Below are 26,574 nucleotides of genomic sequence, written 5' to 3' on the forward strand. Positions count from 1 at the left end.
TTTGCATTAGAACACAAGATACATACATATATTTCATAATGCAACCAAGAAGTTTTATTTTTCACTGGCTCTTTACATTCAGTTGTACTTTATATACAATATTTTTTACACTTCCTAGACTGAATATGGTTGCCAACAAACATTGGTTTTGTGTCTTCTTGCTCACCTATACTAAATGTCAAAAAATGGCTCACTCTTTGGAAAACTCAGCAAGTGAGGCTTTCATTCAGTCCAATTGAACCTGAAAATGGTTATAGAAGTAGGGTGAGCAACGATGAGCTTAGGCATTCTTAATTCCCCCTTATTTGTGTAAGGATTCACCGTTTTAAGATGTGATTCCTTTATATGCGTGTGTAATCATATTGTCATGAACACACTCCTTATTCTAAGCAATCGCTTCATCTAATAGGGTTATCATCACAAAACATTCAAATAGCACGCATTCAACTTCATCTCAACATAGTAGTGTTGTCTCAAACAAGTGCAAATTTTCATCTCAAACAAGTGCCAATTTCCAGCTTGGTCAACCACCAGTTAACATGGCAACACCCAACAGAGGTTTAGTGCCTTTCACCGAAGGGAACACAATCCTTGCTTGCTTAAATTTCACAGTATAACAGCCACAGACAACATACGCAGTGCCAGCTATTTCACATAATAGCAGTTCAATATATGCACATACAAGGCTACAAGCTATGCCATAGCAACAAACTATCTTCCTTACACGACAATATTTATCATGTGTAAATTTCCCAACTAAAATGCAAATATGCAGCTATGAAAATCTAGGAGAACATATGTGCTGCCATATCTAATAATTGGAAAACAACAAGCTTAATCCTTCCTTATTATTATTCAATTTCATGCAAGTTTCTACCCTTTTTTATTGAATACCCAAAATCCCAATGAATAAATGATTATCAGCGACCTTGATTATCAGCGACCTTGATTATCAGCTTCTCCAATCTATTCTGAAGTTACTCTGAATTTTCTGTATTTTATCCTGGTTTTTCCCTGAATTTCCTGATTTTCTGCAGAATTTTCTATCTTCCTCTCTCTCTCTCTCTAGAAATAAGGGTTTACAGCAAAACTTAATGGCATATTGTGTTGTTGCTGGTAAGAGCTAGAAATGGATTATAACAACAGCAGCTTGCTGCTAGCTGTGTGCCAAACATCCACTTCTGGGCTGGAAACATGGCAGGACAGCAGCAGTTTGTAACAAGGGGCTCTGCAGAGCTGCCAGCTGTTTTCCAGGTGTCCTTTCTTAGTTTCAGCATGCCCCTCTTTCTTTCTTTCTTTTTTTCCTTTTTTTTTTCCCTAATTTCTATTCCAAATTGTATGTTATTATGTTTTGACATTTTCAAAACTTGCTTTCATTTAAGCCGCTCCTACTACTAATAAATTAAGTGAAATTTCCAATATCAATTAACATATCTTAATTAATGCACAACATGCTTAGTATAAACTCATTCAATACAAAAGCAAAAGCAACTACCATGCAATTTATGAAAGTAATTTAAATTAACCATGGGTTATAGGGTATAATCATCACACAGTTAGCATGACATCACTCCAAAGCACTTTAGGGAAGTTGATCTAATACGGGGGTACAAGTGACTTTCTAGGACACATCTGTTTTTCCTTTTTGTGACCCCCTTTTTTTTTTTGTAGAGTGGGGCACAAGGGACGCATGAATTATACCGGATTTAGCCATATAGGTAATAGGGTACTAAAAATACTCCTTAGCATTATCACTATGATGTCTCTTGATAGATGAATTAAATTGAGTCTTTGATTCAAAAACAAAATGGCACAAAAGATATTAAATAACTCAGAACAATCCTTTATTACTTAAAACCATGTCTTTCTTGATTGATCTTCAACAAAACTAATAAAATATCTCAAACCCAACTTTAACACAACACAACTAGGACCCCAAACATTGGAATGAACTAGCATGAAAGGGAAACTACTCAGTAAGAAAACCGAATGTGACGGTGCTTTCCTAACTGACAAGATTCACACTCAACTCAAAGCAGGAATAAACTATTTTAACTTTCCAACAAACCTGGGCAACAATGGATTTAAAAAGTGGTGTAGCAATAGTAGTGCAAGCAAAGGAGACGGCAACTGAAAGTAGTAAAGTCCACCCACCTCATCTTCTATGCCGATTGTTTAATCATATTCCTCATCTTCAAATCATGAATAACAACAAAATGAGGATAGAATAATATTGTGAACAATACATTGATTTTGTAATATTGCTTATAGACATGAGAATAAAGGGGGATCTAGGAATATAATAAAATAGAAGAGAGAGAGACAGCGGTAGTATGATTTACTATCTCCATTTACCAAAATGTAGTATTGGACCCATTAACATTGCTAACACAAGGTAAATTGTTAGAATACTGGAGGTTGGACAACAAGTTGGTTGTACCTATCATATGGTCAGTGGCAGCGGAATCTATCTCAAGAGCTAGTTGGAGAGGTACTAGATGACAAATGAGTTATAGAGTTACCTATCTAAGCAAGAGATGCAATGGCAAGAGAAGTTTGTTGAGATTCCTAATATTGAAGGAACTTCAAATACTCCTCCTCTAAGACCAATGCAGTATGCTGCGCCATAGCTAAACTGATAGAGGTGGAATTGTGGTGGCTGCATTGGTGATGCATGGGGGTTTACCATGACAATCCCAACACTACCCAATCATGACCCCTCATCTGCAATGAATACACTTGCATGGGGTACCTTTACCACACCCATTCTTTCCTCCATGATTACTTAGACAACCCTGGGAAGATCCCAACACTACCCAATCATGACCCATAGCTAAACTGATAGAGGTGGAATAGTGGGGGCTGCATTGGTGATGCATGGGGGCTTACCAGGAAGATCCCAACACTACCCAATCATGACCCCTCATTGGCAATGAATACACTTGCATGGGGTACCTTTACCCTATCCATTCCTTCCTCCATGATTACTTAGACAACCCTGGGAACCTCTACTACTACGCTACTGATAGCTCAAACCACCATGTGTAGGAAATGCATACTTGTTGGAAGTTGGAACCATAGGTCGAACACCTGAATTAAGAGCTAGTTAAACTGATAGAGGTGTGGTGGCTGCATTGGTGAAGCATGGGGGCTTACCAGGAAGATCCCAACACTGCCCAATCATGACCCCTCATCGGCAATGAATACACTTGCATGGGGCACCTTTACCACATCCGTTCCTTCCTCCATGATTACTGAAAAAACCCTGGGAACCTCTGCTAGTACCCTATTGATAGCTCAAACCACCACATGTAGTAAATGCAAACTTGTGGGAACCATAGGTCGAACACCTGAATTAAGAGCTGAGTAATGATTGCTGGAGGATGGACAACACGAGAAGAAACATCAGCAAAAAATGCAACTTTCTGCACTACACTTTGGGGTCAGGCCGGTAAACTTGAGTTTCAGACCCGCTAAGACCTGAAGGAATGTCATATGCTCCCTTTGCTTTTGTATCTCATGGACATTAGTGTTATGGGTTGCACAATGTTGAGTTCCTCATGGGTAAGTTTCATCCCCATGAAGTACTTCAGGGAGAGATTGTTCATACGAGTTATGTGGATAAGTTTCATCCCCATGAAGTACTTCAGGGAGAGATCGTTCATACGAGTTATGTTAAATACATATAGATGTGCAATTTGAGGTTCCATTGAGTCCCACGAAAGTGAGACACTCATTGTGTCCCCCTGAACCCATACCTCCTTTCTTTTGTTGTCACTAGAGTGTTCGGGGTTGACTAGGCCTGTCAAATAGATCTTGGCAGCCTTAGATGACTTGCACATAATTACTTCCATTCTCTTGGTTGTAATGGCAATAATGAGGGAAAATTACTTTCAGGATTCATGGACTCCATCCTAAACACAAACAAGACCAACAATGAACAATGTGAAAGGGCAGCCCGGTGCACAAAGCTCCTGCATATGCAGGGTCCGGGAAAGCGGCGACCACAATGGGTCTATAGTAAGCAGCCTTACCTTGCATTTTTGCAAGAGGCTGTTTCCACACCTCAAACCTGTGATCTTCAGGTCACACGGCGACAATTTTACCACACCAACAATGAACAATGTGAACAACCAAAATGAATCAAAGACACAAACAACATAGCACTGCCTCAGCACCCAAAGGACACAGCAACCATTGACAAACAGCTAAAAAGGTTGGATCTTTTGACTGAAATCCATGGCCCAACTTGATATCATGGTTTATGGAACCATGTGGGATCCAATCAGACCAGAAACAGGGCTTTGTGAAGCCTGCCTGTGGCATTGGGGCCATCAGCCTCTGACTGGCCCATGATGGAGCGTGGGAGGATATCCTGCAGAGGGCTTTCTAAGATCTATTGATCAACAGTGTCTGGGAGATCTGACAGTGTCGTCCAAGATTTTCCAGTAACTGCTGGGTTTTCCAGCTGCTGCAGGAGCTGGTTCAGGCCTGTTGTAATGTGGACAACCCTCCTATGGTGGCTGGCATGCATAGGGTTGTGAGATTTAGGGCTTGGTTTGGCAGTGGCTGTGGCTTTTATACTCTGATACCATGCTAACAGAGTTCAATAAAATTGGAAAAACTATTCATACTGATAGATCTCCCTCTCTATTTGTAATATATGTCACGTACATCATAATGACCATTCACTAAGTCTTGCTCACTAACATACAGTATTAATACTAAATAACTGACACAATAAATGGTAACGGACTTCTTCATTTTTACTAAAATCTTATAATGATACTTTTCTTTCGGCTCGTTTGCTCAACTGCATATGTAGGTGTAAATAAAAAGATTTCTAATTTCAATTTCTCATCTACCTTGTAGGATTTTATGGAGTTGCGAAAATATTCTTATGAGCGTCTTGATGGATCAATCCGGGCAGAGGAGCGTTTTGCAGCTATAAGAAGCTTCAGCCGGCAATTAGATAAAGAGGGTTCCAATTCCCTGGCTGACTGCAGTGGTGCATTTGTCTTTATGATATCTACCAGAGCAGGGGGAGTTGGCTTGAATCTTGTGGCTGCTGATACTGTGAGTTTTTTCAAATCCTCAGCCTAGCACTTGTCGACTTCTCTTGGAATAGCATCCAGATTTCAGGAGTGGCTTTTCAATTTGATCTTTGTATAGAAGTTGCTAATATTCATGCGCATCAGAAGGGAATAAATTTTTCAATCTAATCAGAAATATATAAAATTATGTGTACTATTAATCCAACAAAGAGTAAGTATTAGACCACTAACATGAGATCACAGCCTTTTACTGAATGACACGCAGATTACTCCACAAAAGCATAACATTGTGAACAGAAATTGATTTTGGAAGGTGATAATTAAAATTAGTTCATTATGTTCTTTTACATGCACCCAGCCACCTGCTTTCTCTAACTAGGGTAGTTGATTTGGCGAGATAAGTGGTCTGTTGCAAATTTAATACTGCCTCTATTTTATTTGTTAAATCTGCACATCTTTCTGAAATTTGCTCCTCCTTCATGTTTGAAACATCTTGATTTGAATTCTTTCTGTTTATTCTTGGAAATTAAATATTTTGGACAAGGATGAGATATTTGATGGCAGTTTCAAAGAAAATAATTTCCAATGGCTGGTACAATTTTTTTGGGCATTTATTTTAGATGTTCCTTTCATTTGAATGGAATAAAATGAAGGTTCGTTAGCATAGGCAATACCCAGTTTCTTGTTAGAATGACTTGAGCAATGATTAGCTAGAGACTAATCAAGTACATATGGATTTACCTTGAAGTTATTTTCAAGGTTACCTTAAATGTTTGTTTCTTTCATGAATGTTTATATTCTTACCGATTTTTTTTTAAACACTGGGTGTAGGTTATATTCTATGAGCAAGATTGGAATCCACAGGTGGACAAGCAAGCTCAGCAACGGTCACACCGGATTGGCCAGATGAATCACGTCTTGTCTATAAACTTAGTTACAGAACAGACTGTAGAAGAGGTGAAATTTGATAAATTAAATGTTTTAGATTAAGATTGTATTCTATTTCATGTTTGATTCCAAAATCTGAAGGTTTCTATTTAGGTGATCATGAGGAGAGCAGAGAAAAAGTTGCAGCTTAGCCATAATGTTGTTGGGGGATATGGTACGGACCAGAATTTGAAAGAAATGGCAGGAGCTGAAGGTGGTGATTTGCGATCCATCATATTTGGGTTACACATATTCAATCCTGCAGAGATCAATAATGAAAATCCCAGTGAATTGAATTTTTCAGAATTGAATGCTATGGCTGAAAAGGTAATTGCAATGCGTCATAAGCAACTGTCAGACAAGGAGGTTAGGAAATTTGAGATTAATCCAACGGATTTATTAAGTGCAAGTGATCTTATGAGAAAGAGTACTGCATCTATCAATTTTGAACCTGGTCTTGATGAAGCTTCATATAGCTTATGGGTTCAAAAGTTTGTGGCATCAAAAATAAGTGACGATTCAGGTCTTGGATTGGAAACTAGGAGAACTCAACCTCGGGAAAAGCACCTTAAACTTGAGGCTACGAGGAAGAAAGCAGAGGAGAAGAAGTTGTCTAAGTGGGAAGCTCTTGGATACCACTCCTTATCTGTGAAAGATCCTACCTGCAATGTGGATCGTGATATCATGTCAGATTCAGGTTCAGTTCACTTTGTTTATGGCGATTGTACACATCCATCAAAAATTTGTCCATCTGAGCCCACAATCATATTTAGGTGAGATTTTTGTCTTTGGATAGTCTCCTCATTGGCTGCCCCTCATTGCTTGTGCTTATTTTCATGAGATGATTGCTTAAGATCAGTCGTTTGTCTCAGATTGCTATTTCTAGTTTTCTGATCTGCCTAATCTCTATGTGCCTCCTATATTGTTTTGTCTTTGTGCTTGTTTCACTTATCCTTTTCAAGATATAGGCATTCAAACAAATAAAGTTGGAAACTCAGCTGTATTTCTTATTCGCTTTTACTGATTTTGTGCTCTGAGTCGTCCACATTTGGGCTTTAAAACCACAGCATAAGCTATAATCAGTTGCAGACTAGAAATTTTAAGTCCACAAATAAACATAGTTGTTATTCTTGGCCTTGACTCACATGTTCCTTTGGCAGTTGTGTAGATGATTCCGGAAACTGGGGCCATGGAGGAATGTTTGATGCACTGGCCAAGCTTTGCACAAGTATCCCCAGTGCTTATGAACAAGCTTCTGAATTTGGGGATCTTCATCTTGGAGATCTGCATTTTATAAAGATCAGCGGTCAGTTGTTTCATATTGTATATTGTATATCCAAAGCTGTATATCGGCTTCCACCCCCAACACCCAACCTCAACCACCCCCCCCCCCCCCCCCCTTTTTCAAAAATATGAAAAGAAAAAACACACATATGCTCTCAGTATACATGACTCTGTTCATGGTAAATTTTGTTAAAGTTACATGCAAACTCATATATGCTCTCATGTCTGTTCCCTAGTGTACTTTAGATCTTGGATAATAAGGGCCAAGGCTGGATAATAAAGGCCAAGGCTGCATTCTGCATATAGAATTAGCATCTCATTCTTGGAATGGATATCTAGGGTTCATGTGAATAGTGCAATTCCCTTTTTGCCATTTAGGCACATCATGAGTTGTATAGGTCCTTGGAAGCAATACACACCCTGGTTTAGTCCACTTAATGAATGGAATCCATATTTTAATAATCTTCAACATGTGCATATTCTGTCTTTTGCATGCACATTTCACCTAATCCACTATGCATGAGTCAATACCGTGGGGATGAAAGGATGTAGTTCCATACTCCAGACTGGTGAGCTTCGAAATGTACTCTAAAATTTCCTTTTGCATCAAACAACAGCAACCTTGCTATGTGAGGTTATATGAACTCTTTTCTTACATAGCTGGTCTGAGTCCTGGATAAAAGAGGAGGGACATCCAGGTCCTTGTGGATCCTCTACTCCTATAGCTTAAAGATTACACAAACGCACACACATATTAAAGAGGTGGAAAAATGCAAACTTGAATCACTAATTAAAAAATAAAGATACTTGAATTGGAGCAAAGCTGCCATTTAAGGTCTATTTTTAGATTTCATTTCATGCCATTTTTTCCCTTTGAAAAATATCTCCTTTCAAATTCATTTGTTACTTTGCAGAAGATTGCAAGGAACAGAATATGGATGGTAATGGTCCTCAATGGGTGGCCTTGGCTGTTGTACAATCATATAATCCCAGACGCAAAGTACCCCGCAGTAATATTTCTCTTATCAACTTAGAATGCTGCTTATCAAAGGCATCCTTCTCGGCTGCTCAAAATTATGGTATTGGTTCTGTTGAATATGTTTGTATTTCGCCTTCAAATTTCTACTAGAGAATATTCTGCCCAACACTACCCCTCACCCCCCCCCCCCCCCAAACAAATTTGTTACATTTTGTTGATACATTTGAAATTCCAACTTGATTATGCGACTCATTTTCAAAATAATCCATCAACCAGTAATTAGCTGTTGTGCATAGAGAACATACATGGGTATGCATAGAATCAAGCATGCACATGAGAACAAGATTTTAATTTGGTTTTGGTTTTTCACTTAGCCTGTGTCAACAGTTCCCCAATATCAATCCATTATAATGGAGAAAAGGGTTCAATTACTCGTCACTTCTCTCATATCCCCACCAAACTCATTAGCACATGCAATCTCACTCACCATAGAATGAACACACATGGAGGCCAATTAGAACCTAGAGCTGCAGTTTACTGCTGTTAATGCTTGATGACATTATTGGCCCACAACCTAATAGCTTAAACTTTTAGAGCTAGTTACTAAAAGGTCTTGGGTTCTAGTCTTCTTGCCTATGTTTATTTTGTGGAGTTTAGAAAATTATTGTATTCCCTGTATTCGGTTTTATTTATCCTGGGCTTTATCTCTCCATGTGCTGTCAGGCTGCGCATACGAGGGAGTATTAAAGCTTGATATACATGGGCGTTCCTGATTTTTTTTTCCTGAAATATTACAAAATTACTCATATTTGCAATTATTTGCCTAATGCTTGAGATCAAGATCAATTTTTATTGTCAATGGCTCCTTTTTAATAAGGGCATCACACAAATTCTATAGCAACCAGAATCAATTTCGTTTCATCAACTCGTTAAATTTTCATCAGATGCATGCAAGGCTTCATGTTGAATCCTATTGCATTAGGTAAAAGCATGATTGTTTCATGTTATTGGCATAAAGGTTGTGGCTGTTGTTTGAGGTATTTTCTCTTGTATGAGTTGTATCTTGTGCATGCAAATTTTCCACATAAATTTGCAATCTTGAATCTTCTCCCCTTTTATTGGGTAAACGTTTGCTAATGTTATATCGCTCTGAATTTTCTCAAAAGCTTCAATCCATATGCCTCGTATCGGATATCAAGAGGGATCTGATCGCTCAGAATGGTACACCATTGAACGGCTTCTGCGTAAATATGCCTCTTTGTACGGAATAAAGATTTTCGTGTATGTCTCTCTCTCTCTCTCTCTATGCATATATATATATATATATATATATATATATAATATATATATTAGTAAAAAATGATTAATTGATTCACTAATTCCTTTACTTTTCCAGCTATTATTTCCGACGTTCATCTTGAGGGTTCGTGGTGTAAAGATTGTTCTACAGGATCCGTGTTATTTGTAGTTTTGGCTGATGTATCTCTGCCTTCCATGGGGCAATGAAATTGGAGTAATTCAACTTTTGCTTTACTTTTTCATGCAACTAAAGTATTTCAATGCTTCCTTACTTCATGTGATTTTAAGAATGTATTCATCTGTGATTACTAGGGTCACAAGCACCATGTTCATGAGTAACTTTTATTTCTTGCAGTTTTCTCCATTATGTCGGATGGTTTTAGCGCAGAGGTTGGGAACATAGACATCAATGTGCCTCGAGTCTTTGCAATTGTGGATTTAAAAATATTAGGATTATTTGGAACCAAGTACTTATTTAAAAGTAATATACAATAACAATAACAAAAATAACAAGAAGTCTTTTCATAGGTGGGGTTGGTTATATGAATCATTTTTTATCAATTTACCTTGTTAGATTAAAGGCTATTAAATTTTTTCTCAGTATTTCATTGCAAGTTATTTTAGGTTTATCCCTATCCTTTTTCAATGTTAGAAGTAATAATTAATTCACTCCTCTTCACATCTAAATGAAATTTTAGATATTTTTTTAAAAAAATGTTTATGTAAATGATTATTTTTCTAAAAAATAATAGAGAAATATTATTTTTTTTGAAATAAGTAATTTAATTATTTGATTTCTTGCTTGAGCCTTGAGCTCAAACACCAATATTGTACCGTACCCAGTTTGTTTCAATTGTTGTATTATCTTAGGTTTTGCCTCTTTAAAATAAAATAATGCGTACTTCTTTCGGGAAAAAAAATTAAATAAAACACTATTTATTGAAATAAGTACTTCAAGTACTTTTTATAATAAATGTTTATTTTTTAAGACATTGGAGGGCTAAAGGCATGGATGCAACTCTCCAAACTTGGGTTATTCTAGCATATCCTTTTGCATGGATTGGTTCACACAATGCCATTTATTTGATTCTCCCCCAACCCCTTGCATGCGGACCAATCTCAAAATGAAAGGATTTTGCGACACTGATTTTACCAAGGAAAATAAATAAATTTGATTTCGTCGACCAATTTGATTTGCAGATTCTGCTGCTTGCATTTGCAAGTTGTGATTAGGATGATTGACGTGATGATGAACAGCTCCCATATGACGTAAATAGTCGGTCTCTGCAAAGGCATGTTGGACCCAATGTGAATATTTCCTAACAAAATTGCTACGTCAGATGATTAAATCAGGACATCCTCTTTTATGCTCCAACATGAACTACGGATGAATTTTGGAATGATGTTTCATATTTTAAGCAAAGAGCATTAATTGAATCTAGTTGTGCAATGCTTAAGCAGTAATCATGGGATTTTGCATAACGGTGTCACGGGAAGGGTTGAGAGGAGCCAAATCCATTGAAAAATAGCTCAGGATACAAATGAATCTTCCCAAATATTATTTGCTCCTATAGTGGGATTCACAAATTCAAAAAGCTGCAATAAGCAAACAGAATTTTCTGTACATGGTGAGTTCAAGTTCATTTTAATGACCACAAGCAACTATCAATATTTCTCCCAAAAAAAGAAAGAGAAAAAAAAAAGATATAAAGAAAAAAAGCAAGGTATATGACAACCCCCTTCCTCCACACGGTGGCAGAGAGCCCAAAAGTGGAAAAAGATTCAAATGACCAGCGACAGCTACGGACATCTTCATTTTCATATACAATTCCTAATGTAGCACCGAAGAGAAATTTCAGAAGGGGTGATTGATCTTTGGTTTGGTCTCCTCAGAATTAATGTGTTATCTGATTGATCATACTAATTTGCACCCAAAAAATAATGCATCTTTCTAATCATTTCCTTGAGCTCCGTTTCCCTGCAGGAGAGGCCAACCCAAGCTCCTTGCATTGCTGTTCATCTGGCTGCAAGCTTCCTGGAATGGCACCAAATGCCCTCCGGGATGCTTCAAGCCCAGAAGCCATGAAATGCAAGTGCGCTGAAGCATCCTCCACTGTCCTCCCCATGTTGAAAGAAAGAGACATGAGATTCTTTGAAGGAGTTTTCTTTAGTTCCTTTGCTGGGGCCTGCTCCAGGTCAGCAGCCTTCAAAAACCGTTCTGTGGCAGCTTCCCATGACAACTGATATATTTCTGCATCACTCAGCAAGGCAGGCTCTTCGGTCAGTGCCTTGCATGTTGTTTCGACAAACTCATCACTGTCCTTGTATGTTCGACAATTTGAAAACTGCTTGAAGAAGTCATTTGAGGGATGATCGGCACATATTACAATTTTGCCCATAGCCAATGCTTCTGCAGTAGTTGTGCAGACCACATCTGAGGTGCTTGGATTCAAAAACACTTTATAGCTGGAAAGTAACAAGAAAAAAAAGTAGAGAAATATTAATACCCATGAAACCATCTTTAAGCAAGAAGAAAATCATGCAAATCTGAAGCATAAATTTAAATGAATAGTCGCCTACAAGGGTCAAAATACTTCAGCTTGCAAATGCTTCAAGATGCATGTTAACATACAATTGGCTTTAGTCATTACTGTCAATTGTTTTTTCATAAAAGCAGAATCTAGAGGGTTCATCTCTGAGGCCAAAAATATATTTTTTGAATTTTAAGCATCAAACATAGAAGAGGCTTCTAAATGTTGCAATTCCCAAAATGGTCATGAAAAATCATGTAGAAATTAAAAATCATGCATTTGACATCATCATTATGATTGAATTTGCACTCAATACCAGCCACCGATAATTTCCTAATTTAACAAAGTAAAATCAAATGTAGGACTAACAAGCACAACATCTCCAACATGTTAGAAGATCAAGAATCAATTGGACAATATGATGTGACTTTTTTGTGCATAAATAATAAATATGGAGGTGCAAATAAACCAACTAGAATTACCCAGTAGGCCAATGCCCTCCAATCCAAAACGGATTAAGCATGCCTAAAGCACCCAATATAGCACAACTACCGGGGCCAGCATCTCCAAGCACATTATGGTGCATGAAATTGTAAAAACAGGGAAGGCAGCCAAAACATTCTATGCTTAAATAGACCAAAAATAAATTTAATATAATAAGGATCTTCTGATAAAATCAATATCAAAAAGAACCCAACACATCATAGAAAGCTTACTCATGAAACAAAGGATCAGCATGATCCCGCCCTGGGTAAACAGAAACAGCTAGTTCCAATTTTGAGGCAGCTTCTTTTACTTGATCAGAGTCCTCGCCATTACCATAAAGATCAACCTCAAGTCCGGTTAGTTCTTTTTGATGCTTAGAGAGAAGTTGCAAGAGCTCCTTGTACCCCTTGCTCCACACCATCTTCCCAATGTAATATGCACCTTTGGTGAAGGTCTGGCTTTTGTCTGGCTGCTCTTCTTTTCTTCTCTTCCCAATCTCAAGGAACTTTGGATTAACTCCATGAACATTGCAAATCGCAGATCTTGGAAGATCCTGGGTGGCAGCAGATAATCTTATCACCTGCAATAAATGACAAGTAAAATTAGGTGAGAAGGCAATTATAAGCAAATGTGGAGGGAGAAGAAATGAGAAATGCAATTCTCTTCAAAATTTTTGACTTCAATTTTCATCATCCAAGGGCAGCACTCCAGTGGGGCAAAGGAAGGGGGACCCAGCCAAATCACATTATCTGAATTCTCAAATTCTTAAAATCAATAAAAATAAAATCAAGAATCGGTACTTACACTTCACCATAAATCATATAAATCATATAAATCATATAAAAATAACAAATGTAACAATACTCTGCAATGAGCCATCAGCATTTTCTGTTTCCAGGCAATGCATTCTCTCCCACTATAGCCTATACCTCTAATATAAGCATACCCAGTGCAATCTAAACTGCCAGCTAACTATGTTTCTTACTGGTTTCATGATGACAATCAGGCAGCCTTTGTTGATTCCTGCAATTCTGAAGAGAAACACTATCAAAGGCAAATTATTTGGGACAGAAATAAGCAACACCACCAACTCAAAAAGGTCTTCAGTATTTCCAGTTTCCAATATACCTCACGGTCCTTCTCTGCCTGTCACTTCCTTCAACGGTCAATTTTGTCAAACCTAGCATCTATTTTCAAACCTGATCAACATGCTTTTGTTTAAAAATCTAAAATATAAGTCCCACCATAAGCCTTTCTAATCCATGTTCCATCCTTCCTCGCTAGCAGTTCTCTTAACTAAAATGTAAACTGAACTTTTCACTATTTTACGTTGGCTCCATTTCTTTCGCTGTCAGATAGTAATGGATAAATGAATTCCCAATAGTGAACATATTGGTGACAGACTCAATATACATAATTCATTTCATATTTGTGCTTTGCAGCAAAAAATATATATATAAATATAACAAAGAACCACAACTTATACATCATTCCATCAATTCATCAGGTGCAACACTTTTTTTCTACTAGTTTCCTGTGTTTCTAATTTTGGCTCCCTATTCGGGACAATGGTGAAATTCTTGGACTCAGTAGTGCAAGTGCAATCTTCAGACTGGCAACATTATGCAAAAATGCAGAAGTTTAGGACCAATGGACTATATCCCCATCACCCCTCCCAGGACCCAACTTGATAGGACCAACACTGGGTAAGGCATTTAGTTTTTGTGTTGCCACAAAAGTAGACTGTAGTAATGAAAATGCCCCTTATTAAACAAGGTAAATTACTGTAAGAACTCCACAGGGGAGCAAAGCATGTACAAAAAAGAAAGGTTGACAAACTATCAAATCCCATGAAAAAGAACTCAGTAACATCAAGATAGGAATTGAAGAAGTTGAAAAAGAACCATTCAACCAAAAATGCAAGACAAAAATCAACTTCACCTTGAATTTTTCTAACAAGGTTTCAACACCTTCAAAGGCTCTAGCCTCTCTCCCTCTCGCCCAGCCAAAACACAGATTAGAAATTGTATCCCACTAATATTTATTTTCTCTTCTGCAAATGGAACCCTTCAATGTGTGCAATTTTTTTCTCCAATTAGTGTGCTACCACCAAATTTATACCCAGAAAAGGGAAAACAAAACCCTGCAGCCCCCACACCCATCTGCAGTGTAAAAGAAGGTGTTTTACTGTATCCTTGCACAAAAACATCAAGTGTTCCAACAGAGGACCATCTTCATCATATTGTCCAGAGTGAGTCTTCTTTCCCAAGTTGCCTCCGATGTGAAAAAAGCCACTTTAGTTTATACTTTAGGAGCTATTTGGTAAAGCAGCACAATGAAGAAACAAGTGGCAATGTGTTCGTCTGCATTACTAGTTTCAATTTCTCTTGTTGAGGAAAGCCGTACTTCATGACAACAATCTTGCCTAACATCACAACAAGTATCAAGAAAATTGGGGACTGATATTACGTGAGCTTCCTATTTAAGAGACGTCAGCGAATCATCTAAATATGGACAGGAGCATGTAGATTAATTACATTCAATTTTATGTTCCCCATTTACATATATAAATAGGGGTTGTATAGAGTTTGTAAAAATATATCAATAGAAATTTATTCTTTGCTCTCCTTTGTTCTTTATTTCCCTCTCATTTCTTTTTGCTCTAGTTTTATCATGGTATCAGAGCAAATCGATCCTTGAGAGATAAAACTTTTGTTTGAGGATAATTCTCCTCAGTTCCATTCCTCAGTTTCCTGATACCACAAAATAGAGGTTGTATTTCTCAAATCTTCTCACATCAACGTTACTGTCAAACGTTCAGTGTGGGTTTTAATTTTCAAAATTCCACTACTCTTTATTGTGGGATTATTCTGATGCTTTTTATTTTTCACTTGGTTCGACCAATCAGTTCAATTTGACTTCTGTTTTCATTGAGCATCTTGTCAAATAGTTGGGGCGCACAACCTGCATATTGCCTTTTGTTCAAGGTTGAAGAAGGTGGGTTTTGGGCTGTTTTTCCTAAGCTAAAGCCTAGTCCACGCACACAATCACTCCATTCCATTTCTCTTTGGGCCGCACATTTTATTTTGGCCAACAAACTCTAATTTGAGCCCAACCCGTGCACAGGTCCAAATCGCGCCCCAGTTCAAATCGCACACAGATCCGATCTATATAAAAAATAAAAAATAAAAAGAAGATAGATTCACTTCTCATGGCTGAAAAGGTAACCAAGGTGGAAAATTATGATGATCCTAATCATCACTTATGCCTCCAACAATCAAATCGTCGTGGATTGATTTTGGTTTCTCCACTACTCATGGAAGACAATTATTCCACATGGAGTCGTGCGATGATTCTCGCACTCCAAGGGAAGAACAAAATATGCTTCATTGATGGCACACTACCTTCACCATCTTCCGAATCCTTGGAACATTCGCAATGGAGACGATGCAACATTATTGTAATTTCTTAGCTTCTCAATTAAATTTCGAAAGAGATTTCCAATAGTGTGATCTAACTGCCCACGTCATATAGGACGATTTGAAAGAACAACACTCCCAAGTCAATGGCACCCGCTTATACAAGCTTTAACAAGATATTAATAATCTTATTCAAGGATCTTTATCAATTAGTGCATACTTTGCCAAATTAAAGAGTTCGTGGGACAAGTTACGTGCAGTTCAAGGGATGTCTACCTGCACCTACAGCGCACGCGAGGAGACTCACACACAATAAGAACTATATCATGTCTTGAAGTTTTTTATGGGGCTCAACGATTCCTACACTGCGATCTGTGGGTAGATACTTCTTATTGATCCACTTCCCACTCTAAATCACACCTACGCTCTTGTGCTTCAAGAAAAACACCATCACAACATTCTATCTCCACCATCTGTTGAAGGTACTGCTCTGGCCGCCACCAATTATCGGTCACGAAAGGAAGGGCGCCCTGGTCCACCTAAGAAATCTCTCAAATGTACCACTATGGCAAAGAGGGTCACATTGTGGATCGATGCTGCCGCATCCATGGCTTCCCTCTAGGACCTCGTAACTCTAAGCCCAATCAGGGTCCGAAGCATTGCGCTCATCAAGCTTCTTCCAATCCATCTACCAGCAGCCTTCCTTTCACCCTTGAATAGTTCCAGCAGCTTCTGGCCATTCTCTACAACTCCATCCCCCCTCAATCCATGGCACACCAAGTAGGTAGTGTCGAATCTTCATTGTCAAGTAAGTCCAATAATGATCTTTTATGGATTCTTAATAGTGGCGCAACCGATCATATGGTTTGCTCACCCACTACTTTAACCCAATCTTTCCCAGTACATGGTCGTACTGGTTCAATTACGAGATGGCTCTCATGCCACCATTACTCATATTGGATCAATTCACTTTTCTTCCAATCCTATTTTAGACAATGTCCTTTGCGTCCCGACTTTTCATTTCAACTTAATTTTTGTCCCTAAATTGTGTAAAACCCTCCATTGTCACATTATTTTTTCTTCTGATTTTTGTCTCATGCAGGACCTACGCTTGATGAAGATGATTGGGATGGGAACTGAGCGGGACGGCTTATACCACTTCACCAACACCAGGAATGCTTGTTGTCAGTGGCTACATCCACATCCGCTTCCCAACTTTGGCACCGTCGTTTGGGTCATCTATCAAATAAAAATCTGTCTTCTTTTTCCAATAAATTCCCAAAAATTTGTAGTTCCAATTCAAAATCATGTTTAATTTTTCCATTGGCTAAACAAACTCATGCACCTTTTCCATCTAGTTCCATTTATTCTCTTAAACCTTTTGACCTATTGCATGTTGATATTTGAGGGAGCCATCATGTCCCTTCTACTATTGGTGCACACTATTTTCACACCATTGTTGATGATTATACCCATTGTACATAAGTTTACTTAATGCGCCAAAAATCTAACACCCGCCCTCTCTTGCAATCCTTCATTCGCCTTGTTGAAAACCAATTCTCCACCACCATAAAAATCATCCAAAGTGATAATGGGTCTAAGTTTGACATTCCCTCATTCTATGCCCCCAAAGGCATCGTACATCAAACTAATTGCTTCAACACTCCCCAAAAAAATGAAGTAGTTGAATGCAAACACCATCACCTTCTTAATGTTGCCCGTGCATTAATTTTTCGAGCCCATATGCCTAAACACTTTTGAGGGGATGCCATTATTACTGCAACTTATCCCATTAATCAAACTACTTCTCTTGTTTTAGGTGGTTTGTCTCCTTATGAGAGATTGCATAATGTCAAACCTACATACAGTCACCTGCGAGTTTTTGGATGCTCTTGCTTTGCTTCCACTCACTCGCAAAACCCATCCAAGTTCGATCCAAGAGCAACTCGATGTGCTTTTCTTGATTATCCATATGGCCAAAAGGGATACCGACTTTATAACCTTGCAACACAAAGTATTTGTGTCTCGAGATATTCTCTTTCATGAAGATTTCTTCCCCTTTGCATCATCTACTCCTGAGCCCACGAAACCCGTCCTACCTTGTCCTATTCCCTCTCTTGACCACATCACAAAAATTCCATCTTCGTCACCATATTTTTCCTCACCGCCTACCTCTCCTCCATCCCCATCCACTCCTTTACCCTCTCCTCCACCACCCCGACGATCTAGTCGTCCTACTCAGTTACTAACAGACTTGCAAGATTTTCATGTGAAACAAGCTCTGCCGTCTCGGCCCACTCAATCATCTGACTTTGCAATGGTCCGTTCGTCAAGTACTCCTTATTCTCTCACTAATTTTCTGCCTTATTCTTGCTTATCTCCTTCTCACCGTGCTTTCACCATAGCCCTCTCTCTTTCCAAAGAACCCCAACTATATTTTCAAGCCATGACAAATCCCAACTGGCATACTACCATGCGTGCTGAAATTGATGCCCTTGAGTTCAACAAAACCTAGCACCTTACTCCTCTCCCTCCTGGCAATAAACCCCTTGGCTGCAAATGGGTCTACAAGATCAAATACAACCCTGATGGATCCATCGAACGGTAGAAGGCTCGCCTAGTTGCCAAGGGCTACAGCCAACAAGAAGGTATTGACTACACCGAGACATTTTCTCCAGTTGCTAAAATGATTACCATTCGTACCATTTTGGCTATTGCTTCTGCTCACAACTGGCACCTCCATCAACTCGATGTCAACAATGTTTTTCTCTATGGCGATCTTGATGAAGAAGTCTATATGCAGCTTCCTCCGGGGTTTGGACAAAAGGGGGAGACTAGAATTTGCAAGCTCTTCAAGTCTCTGTATGGTCTCAAACAAACTTCGAGGCAATGGTATGCCAAACTTTCATCCACTCTCATTGATGCAGCCATGCAGGATACAAACAATCCAAGGTAGATTATTCAATATTCACTCTTCATCCAATCCCATGAGGGCATTTTCACTGCCATTTTAGTCTATGTGGATGATATTATTGTTGCAAGAAGCAGTTTGGGACAGGTCAATGAGGTCAAGAAATACCTAGGCAATCATTTCAAACTCAAAGATCTAGGAATCCTCAAATACTTTCTAGGGATTGAAGTGGTTCATTCAGCCAAACGAATATTTCTATTTGAAAGGAAATATGCACTCGAGATATTAGAAGATACATGCTTCCTTGGAGCTAAGCATGGAAACTTTCCCATGGATCAAAATCTTGCACTCAATGAGAGTGAGGGTATACTCATCTCGGATCCGTCATCATATAGGCGGCTTGTTGGAAGACTAATTTATCTGGCCATCACAAGACCAGACTTAGCCTATTCAGTGCATGTACTAAGTCAATTTATGGACAAGCCACGAATACCACACTTGGATGCAGCACACACGGTTCTACGGTACCTTAAGAAATCTCCAGGACAAGGGATTTTATTATTTTCTTCTAGTGAAATCCAGTTCCATGCATACTATGATGCGGATTGGGCATGCTGCAGGGACACCAAACGATTGGTCACTGGGTATTGCATCCTACTCGTAAAATCACTCATTTCCTAGAAGACCAAGAAACAAACAATAGTTTTACACTCCTCAGCCGAAGAATAATATAGGTACATGGCCTCTACACGTTGCGAGGTTAATTGGCTAAAAGCTTTACTCACTGATCTTGAAGTAATGCATTCTCAACCAGTCATACTATACTGTGATAACAAGGCCGCTATACACATAGCCTCAAATCCAGCATTCCATGAACGAACCAAGCATATCGAGATAGGCTGTTGAGGGGGAGTGTTGAGGAAGGTTGTACTTCAAGGCAACAATCTTGCCTAACATCATGGCAAGTATCAAGCGAATTGGGGACTAATATCAAGCGAATTGGGGACTAATATTACGTGAACTTCTTATTTAAGAGAAGTCAGCGAATCATCTAAATATGGACAGGAGCGTGCAGATTAATTACATCCAATTTGTGTTCCCCATTTACATGTATAAATAGGGGTTGTATAGAGCTTGTAAAAATATATCAATAAAAAATTCATTTTTTGCTCTCTTTTGTTATTTATTTCCCTCTCGTTTCTTTTTGCTCTAGTTTTCTCATCTCTTTTCAGCTAATGCTGCATCAGTTGCAAACCAGAGTTTATGTTTTTCATTTGTTGAGGCAGCAGTACCTTAATACCTTGATTTCGCTTTTTTTGGATTAAATCATCATGCACACAATCCTTTAAATAAAAATAAAATAAAATAAAATGGCATGTGAATTTAAAATAAAATTAATATAAAACATCTCTAAATTCTAAAACCAGCAAGCATCTCGTGCATTGTATCAAACCTAAGTAACAAAAGGGTTTATTAATAATGAGACCATTTCTCCGAACCAAAATAAAAAACATAAAAAATAATTGACTCTGTTATAACTCACACGATCAATGATGAGTTATCAAAATTCTAATCATATAATTAGCTGTTTTTTGGATAAAAATTGAACATGTGTACAGTTCAGTTTTTAATTTGTTTCAATTCTGGGAGTAGTTAACAAAAGAACATCACTTTTTAGTTTTTGTTTCACTTTCGTTAAAATTCATATTTTGTACTGTAATACCAAACAGCCCCCACTCTCTGATGCAGGACAACCAATTGGAAAGAACAAGTCCTAGAAATCAGATTCAAGCTTTGAATTAATAATTCAAGCTTCGAATTTTTTGAATTTCAATTATATTTTTCAAATTTTTGAATAGGCACAGTTTTCCTGGTGTAACCCTGTTCATAAAATTTATTTCTTCCCGACCGACCATAACACCTGGCTCAATAACAAAAATAAATAAATAAATAAAATAGACAGGTTCTGAAACTATTTACCGAAGTAGCGGAAATCAAATGATGACCATGCAAAATTAAAGTTGCCAGCAGTTGAAATAGCAGACTGAACCTATGAATTCTGTTGCACAAGATAAATCACAGATTGGACCTCTAGTTACTCCAGCAAGAGAAACCTGCGATTTCTCAGTAACTAAGTAGGCTATGATTTTACAGTTCAGGCAGAACAAAAAAACAAAAGTGAATCCAATTGATCATATCTATTTCTCAGTAAAAGCCCACTAGAGAAACCAGGCTAATAATGCCGACAAAGACACCAGTCATGGGAATGCATCAGTTTTGACACTGAGAAGAGGAGAGATGTATTGATTTTTTTTTTTTTTGAATTTTTTTTTTTTTTTTAGCCAGGAGGAATTGCAGGTTGAACTTGCAATTTCTATTTCTAGCATGGCAAATCGCAGGTTCAACCTGTGATTCCTCTGGCCTAACAAAATTCACATTGATTTTGGTTGTCCAAGTTTTTCATTTGCATTTCTGACATGTAATTTCCCTATTATGGTAAATAACTTCAAACCTATTTACATTAATGAAAAATTCTTCAAAAAAGGTCTCATTTTTTCAAGAACTCTAGTTCAATATCCCAAACCATGATAATAAAAAAATCAGACTTTTAAACTCACCAACCATGGACAGGAGAAAAATCAGGAAATAAAGAGCCCATCACAACCACCAAATCACTGAAAAAATCCAATTTTCAAGCTTGCAAAGGCCATCAAGGGGGAAAACACAAATCATGAAGTTTTCAAAAAAAAAAAAAACATGGGCAAAAAAAATTACAGAAAAAAAAAATGTCCGTTCAAGATCATCACGGGAAAAAAATTCAAATTTCCATCTAAAAGCCATTCATCTATCCAAAACAGCAGATATTTTCTGGTGAAGCACACAAGCCTTCATTGAGAACCAGCCCTCAACTTCATCATGTTTCTTTGCTATTTATGCCACCAGTGTTGATGTAATGATTTGTACAAGCAAATGAAACAGACTCAAATTGATCTTATCACAATGCCGTATCTTAATCCTGGAGAAGCCGATCCAAGATATGGTTCAATGGGGAGCAAAGAGGATTGTAACAAGCAGCATTGACCTTGAAGCTATAAATTAAAGCTTTGGATCAGGCTGAAGGGTGTTTTCAATTTTTTTAAAACTTTCTTTTCAATTGATATAGTGCATATGATTTCTGCATCCATGGTGGATCAAAACCATCAGCACCTTCACAAGCCAGAGATATGGCTGCCCTTACCCTCAGCACAGACCAATGAGACAGCAGACAGACAAATGTGAAGAAAAAACAATGAAAAGAAAGAGCCCACTCTGACTGAACAAGGGAGAGACCACACTGATTCAGTCAGAGACTATACAGGCATCAAGGTAGTTCACCAAAAAAAGTTAGCGTCACTTAGTATTGAACCAATTAAGAGCCAATCTCTATTCAGAGGCCATTGAGTGCAAATAAACAAGTATCTCAACGGTTTTATAAGGCTGAAAACTTAAGAATGTCACCAAAAAGGCTGGTTGACGCAAAAAAGTTAGGGGTTTGATTAGGCTTTCAATGACCAAAAGTTAAGGTAGAAACTTGGAGCATAAGGAAATTGAAGGGAAGCAGAAATTTTATGAACAGTACTGAGGGTAGTAATTAGGCCTCAGTTGTAGGGTTTCACGTTCTATGGTTGTGGATATGGGTTTGCGATATTGTGTGCTTCAACTACAGTTTGGCTATAGTAGAATTGAGGAATTAGCATGAATTGAATTTGAAAGTAAAAGAAAGAGTAAAGAGGAGAAGAAGGATAGAAGAGAAGAAAGAAGGTGGGAGATCCACCAAGTATTTGGGATATTTCCACTCACAGCAACCATGAAATCCATAGACCAATAAAAAGCAAGAATGCTAGGAAGTCTTATACATTCCTCACTCTAAAATGAAACAATTACAATTCTATCTATAAACTCTGTATTAACCAATCTTACTATAACCCAGTTGGAAAGAAAGGAACTTCTAGAACCAGCTCTTCATTTAAAAGCAAATAACTTAACAACCAAACTTTCCAAACATACTAAAAAATTACCCCACAAACAACCCACAAAAATGACTAAAGAAAATTACAACTCTGTCCCCCGAACATTATAAAAACTCTGCCCCTTAATCTGCTGCTTCAGAAAACAGCAAACAGAAACTCTGTCGCTGTATTTAGTTTTCCATATTTTTTTTGTGCTCGCGTAAGTGTTGAAGCATTACTTAGTCAATTACTCAAGCAGTCCTCATTAGTACTGCCATACAGGTTGGTTTAAGAAAAAACAAGCTTAGGTGGGATAGATGCAAGCTAAATGACTCCACCCAGGTGAAGCAGCTTGCCATCTTCAACCACCATCCTCATACATATGAGAGAAGCCAAACTCACATCAGGTCCCATTGAAGCAGGGGAAAGTTGATACCCAGTTTAACAAGCCCCAACCTTCTCTTTAAAGAAGCAAGTCGCCCAAGGTCCAGACTCCAGAGACAACAAAAACCAATCATCATAAATCCGACGTATATATAATACCTATTGATTCTACTCCAAAGACAAGCAGGGACTTTATAACATAGAACAATTAGTTATACTAGCACTAGTAAGTATTGCTATTTTTACTCACATTTACATTTTTTGACTTACTGATGTGGGATTCTATCACCAGTTTTATTCACTGAAATCAGAAAGTTTCATTTAAAAATTGTGGGCATTATAAATTATGTGGCATATGCAACATCAGTGAGTATTACAAATTTTTAAATGACTCATTTTCCTAAATCATACTAACATTTGATTTGACTCTACCGAGTACTTTCTTCTGAACTTGCTTTCAAAAGTTTATATCAAGTTCCCTCCAGAAGTTAAATCAATGATCTTTGCTTCCAAGTATAAGAAAGTAATTTGAAAATTCAAATGAAACAATACCCAAAAAAAAAAAAAAATTCATCATATGAAGGGGTCTGTAGCACGCATATATAACAAGCAAAGGCCTGACCGATCATCAGAGCGCTGATTTAATCAAAGCCACCAAACAGCTCATCATCATCAATACTAAGGGCTAGCCACCATCACTTCAATGAATACCCCAGAGGGCAGTTCAGAAGAGAAACGATTTTCATAAGTTTATCTTTCAGCAACATATAATAAGCATTTTTAATATACATTTGTTATTAACAAAATAACATAAACCCTACCATTTTTGGAATATGTCAAAACCTAACACACCAAAAAAATAATTGCCAGAGTCTATTGACCATAGAGCAAAGGCTAAAATTACTTAGGTGAATAAAGGATATCATACAAATTGAACCCTTTAAAAAGTTAGAAACAGTTTAGTTAATAAAACCACAGAGACAACAGAAAACATACCTTGTGACAATAGATGCTAACAACCCAATTATTTATGTATTTCAGAAAAAATGCCAGCATCTTTCCATTCTTTTCTCTTCTCACATATTCTAAATAGTTGGTGTGAACAACTCCTATAACCAAGCGGAATTTTGTTTTCCATCTCTTCCCATGATGATACCATGTAAGATGCTCAGGTTCCTCAAGGATGGCAATATCTGCTTCTTTATCAGAGATGACTTCTGTAATATCCCCAGAAGCAAGAATGCTCCTTTTATCGGTAGAAAACTGCATTACAAGTGCAGTAGTGAATTAATGTTATGCAAACAAATAAAAAGAGAAAAAATTAAAAAGTCTCTCATTATGGTACTGATCAAGATAACCATCACATCTGGTCTTTTAATTTTGTTTGCACAGACGGCATTTTTTTGGTTATTTATTTATTTATTTATTTTGCCTGCTCAACAGGACTATTATATTGTCTGCATTAAGATTGAAGAAACTGGTACCAGAAAATAAGAGATGGAAACACTCATTTGTTCTTGATAACACCAACTCCTTCAAGAAAGGGAGGAGGGAGAATCTACTTCAGTAATTCCAGCCTAGTAATATTAATCTAATTGAGCACATATACCAAGATGGTAAACAAAAGGGTGAAAGATATTCTGATCTCAGAACCAACAGGCCCAAGCTCCTCTGTGGCTACTATAAAACAAGAAGCCAAATTTCCAAGCATATCCTCAATTAGTTTGCCCAAGATCTGGTAAAACCTCAAGCCCTATAGAACATCAAAAAACTCCAATTGACCATGCAATTCCTTTGCCGCATTCACATGGTGTTTAAGTATAAAGGACACTCACCCCCTAGAAAAGATCATGTATAAATCTTGTAAAAACTGTCCAGACAGTCAAAAAATTCATCAGGGTGAGGGAGACTCCTTTCAATGTGTCTGGCTTGGTGGGCAGGTGCATAAACAACAAAATTTATTAAGAGAAGAAAAAGGATATTCAGGTGACTCCCATATTGTGACATTATTAAATTATAGTTGGCTTCTTAAGTTGTAAGAACATTACAATAGGACGACTTGAGTGTACCTTCTGAAGGATAAACAAAATTCTTTAATGTTCCAAAATATTCCAAGAAAAAGGGTGACCACTCAGCTCATATCAAAATTAAGACCCTTGTATCTAATATGTACTTGTAGGATAATATTTTGGCAACCTTATTATAATTTTAATCACAGCATTATTTGTCAAACATCAACAACAAATGATTAACTACAAGAAATAATTGATGCCCTAAAAATATTATCAACATTGTTGCCTTCTGTGAAGGATCCAAAAGGAATTTTTCTTGATGCTATTTCGCATTGCATCAGTTTAATTCCCTCAAGAGTCTTCAATTTTAAGCCCATTGAGAGTCATATTCATCTTTCACTTTACCTTTCCATCTCCCTTATTTATTCACCATATGAGCTAGACCACACCAACCCATAGTAAATGAATTGTTCGTGTTTTGAAAAATTTCCAAGGCATGCACACACACAAGTGTTACAAGTGTTGCTATTTGGGAGGAGCAAACCTAGGCTTTTGAGAACCACATATAAAAAGCTAAAAATATTATTAAGATTACTTTCTCCAACCCCTTCAGGTTTTATTGTTGAGACAAGTTCACTATAAAAGTCACAATAATATCATCTGACAAATTTTTAGCCAACATTGATTCCTCATTCTTCACAACATTCAATTTTCATGCAATCCTTCTTCTCCACATGCAAATGCAATTAACATCAGAAGCAAATTGCTAACAATTCCCTGCCATTGGACAGTAACTAAGATTTCAAGTGACCTTTTCTTTTTTTTTGGATAAACAAAGAGTTGTATTAGAGAAAGAAAGAAAGAATACAACAAATTGATAAAAAGTAAAACAGGGAGAATAAGATATCCTCCCAATACACAAGGAAAACAGCAAGATAAATAAAGAACAAAAAAAAAAAAAAAACAGTAATAATAATAATTACAAGACACCTCTGATGGAGCAAAGCAGTCCAATCCCACTGCAAATCTTCCATGGATAATGCCTAAAGAAACCATTCACCTAACACCAGAACGACAAGAAGCATCACTCTACTCAAAGCAAGTTAAGAGAAATGGCCATCCCCATAAAAATCTGGCGTTTCTCTCATCCAAATCCACAATATATGATAGCCATAACCGAGCACTACCACAAAGCTTTCTCTCCTTCCCTTTCCCAAACCCCCTCAATTGAACATTGCCATTCCATGTTTCCAAGACTATGGTTTCAAGGCATTCCTGCCCCATTGAACACCTAGATTT

General features: G+C 37.6%; 2 protein-coding genes across 4 annotated transcripts in view; one reads left to right on the forward strand and one right to left on the reverse strand.

Annotated features, from left to right (window-relative positions):
* LOC131166886 (probable helicase CHR10) overlaps positions 1-10,143 on the forward strand; it is a 44,821-nt gene extending 34,678 nt beyond the window's left edge. For 2 of the 3 annotated variants that reach the window (XM_058125504.1, XM_058125505.1), the window contains exons 10-16: positions 4,873-5,076; positions 5,886-6,011; positions 6,096-6,754; positions 7,142-7,287; positions 8,180-8,344; positions 9,411-9,525; positions 9,641-9,897. In XM_058125504.1, coding sequence (XP_057981487.1) covers positions 4,873-5,076; positions 5,886-6,011; positions 6,096-6,754; positions 7,142-7,287; positions 8,180-8,344; positions 9,411-9,525; positions 9,641-9,665 — 1,440 coding nt within the window. In that variant the 3' untranslated portion in view covers positions 9,666-9,897. The other variant, XR_009139895.1, reaches the window with a different exon arrangement.
* Positions 10,144-11,076: 933 nt separating this feature from the next.
* LOC131166230 (digalactosyldiacylglycerol synthase 2, chloroplastic) overlaps positions 11,077-26,574 on the reverse strand; it is a 37,969-nt gene continuing 22,471 nt past the window's right edge. Inside the window, exons 3-5 of the mRNA XM_058124578.1 lie at positions 24,260-24,526; positions 12,791-13,140; positions 11,077-12,009 (exon numbers count right to left, since the gene is read on the reverse strand). Coding sequence (XP_057980561.1) covers positions 11,499-12,009; positions 12,791-13,140; positions 24,260-24,526 — 1,128 coding nt within the window. The 3' untranslated portion in view covers positions 11,077-11,498. The remainder of the gene's footprint in view (positions 12,010-12,790; positions 13,141-24,259; positions 24,527-26,574) is intronic.

This window comes from Malania oleifera, chromosome 10 (genome assembly GCF_029873635.1).
Source record: "Malania oleifera isolate guangnan ecotype guangnan chromosome 10, ASM2987363v1, whole genome shotgun sequence".
Classification (NCBI taxonomy): Eukaryota; Viridiplantae; Streptophyta; class Magnoliopsida; order Santalales; family Ximeniaceae; genus Malania; species Malania oleifera.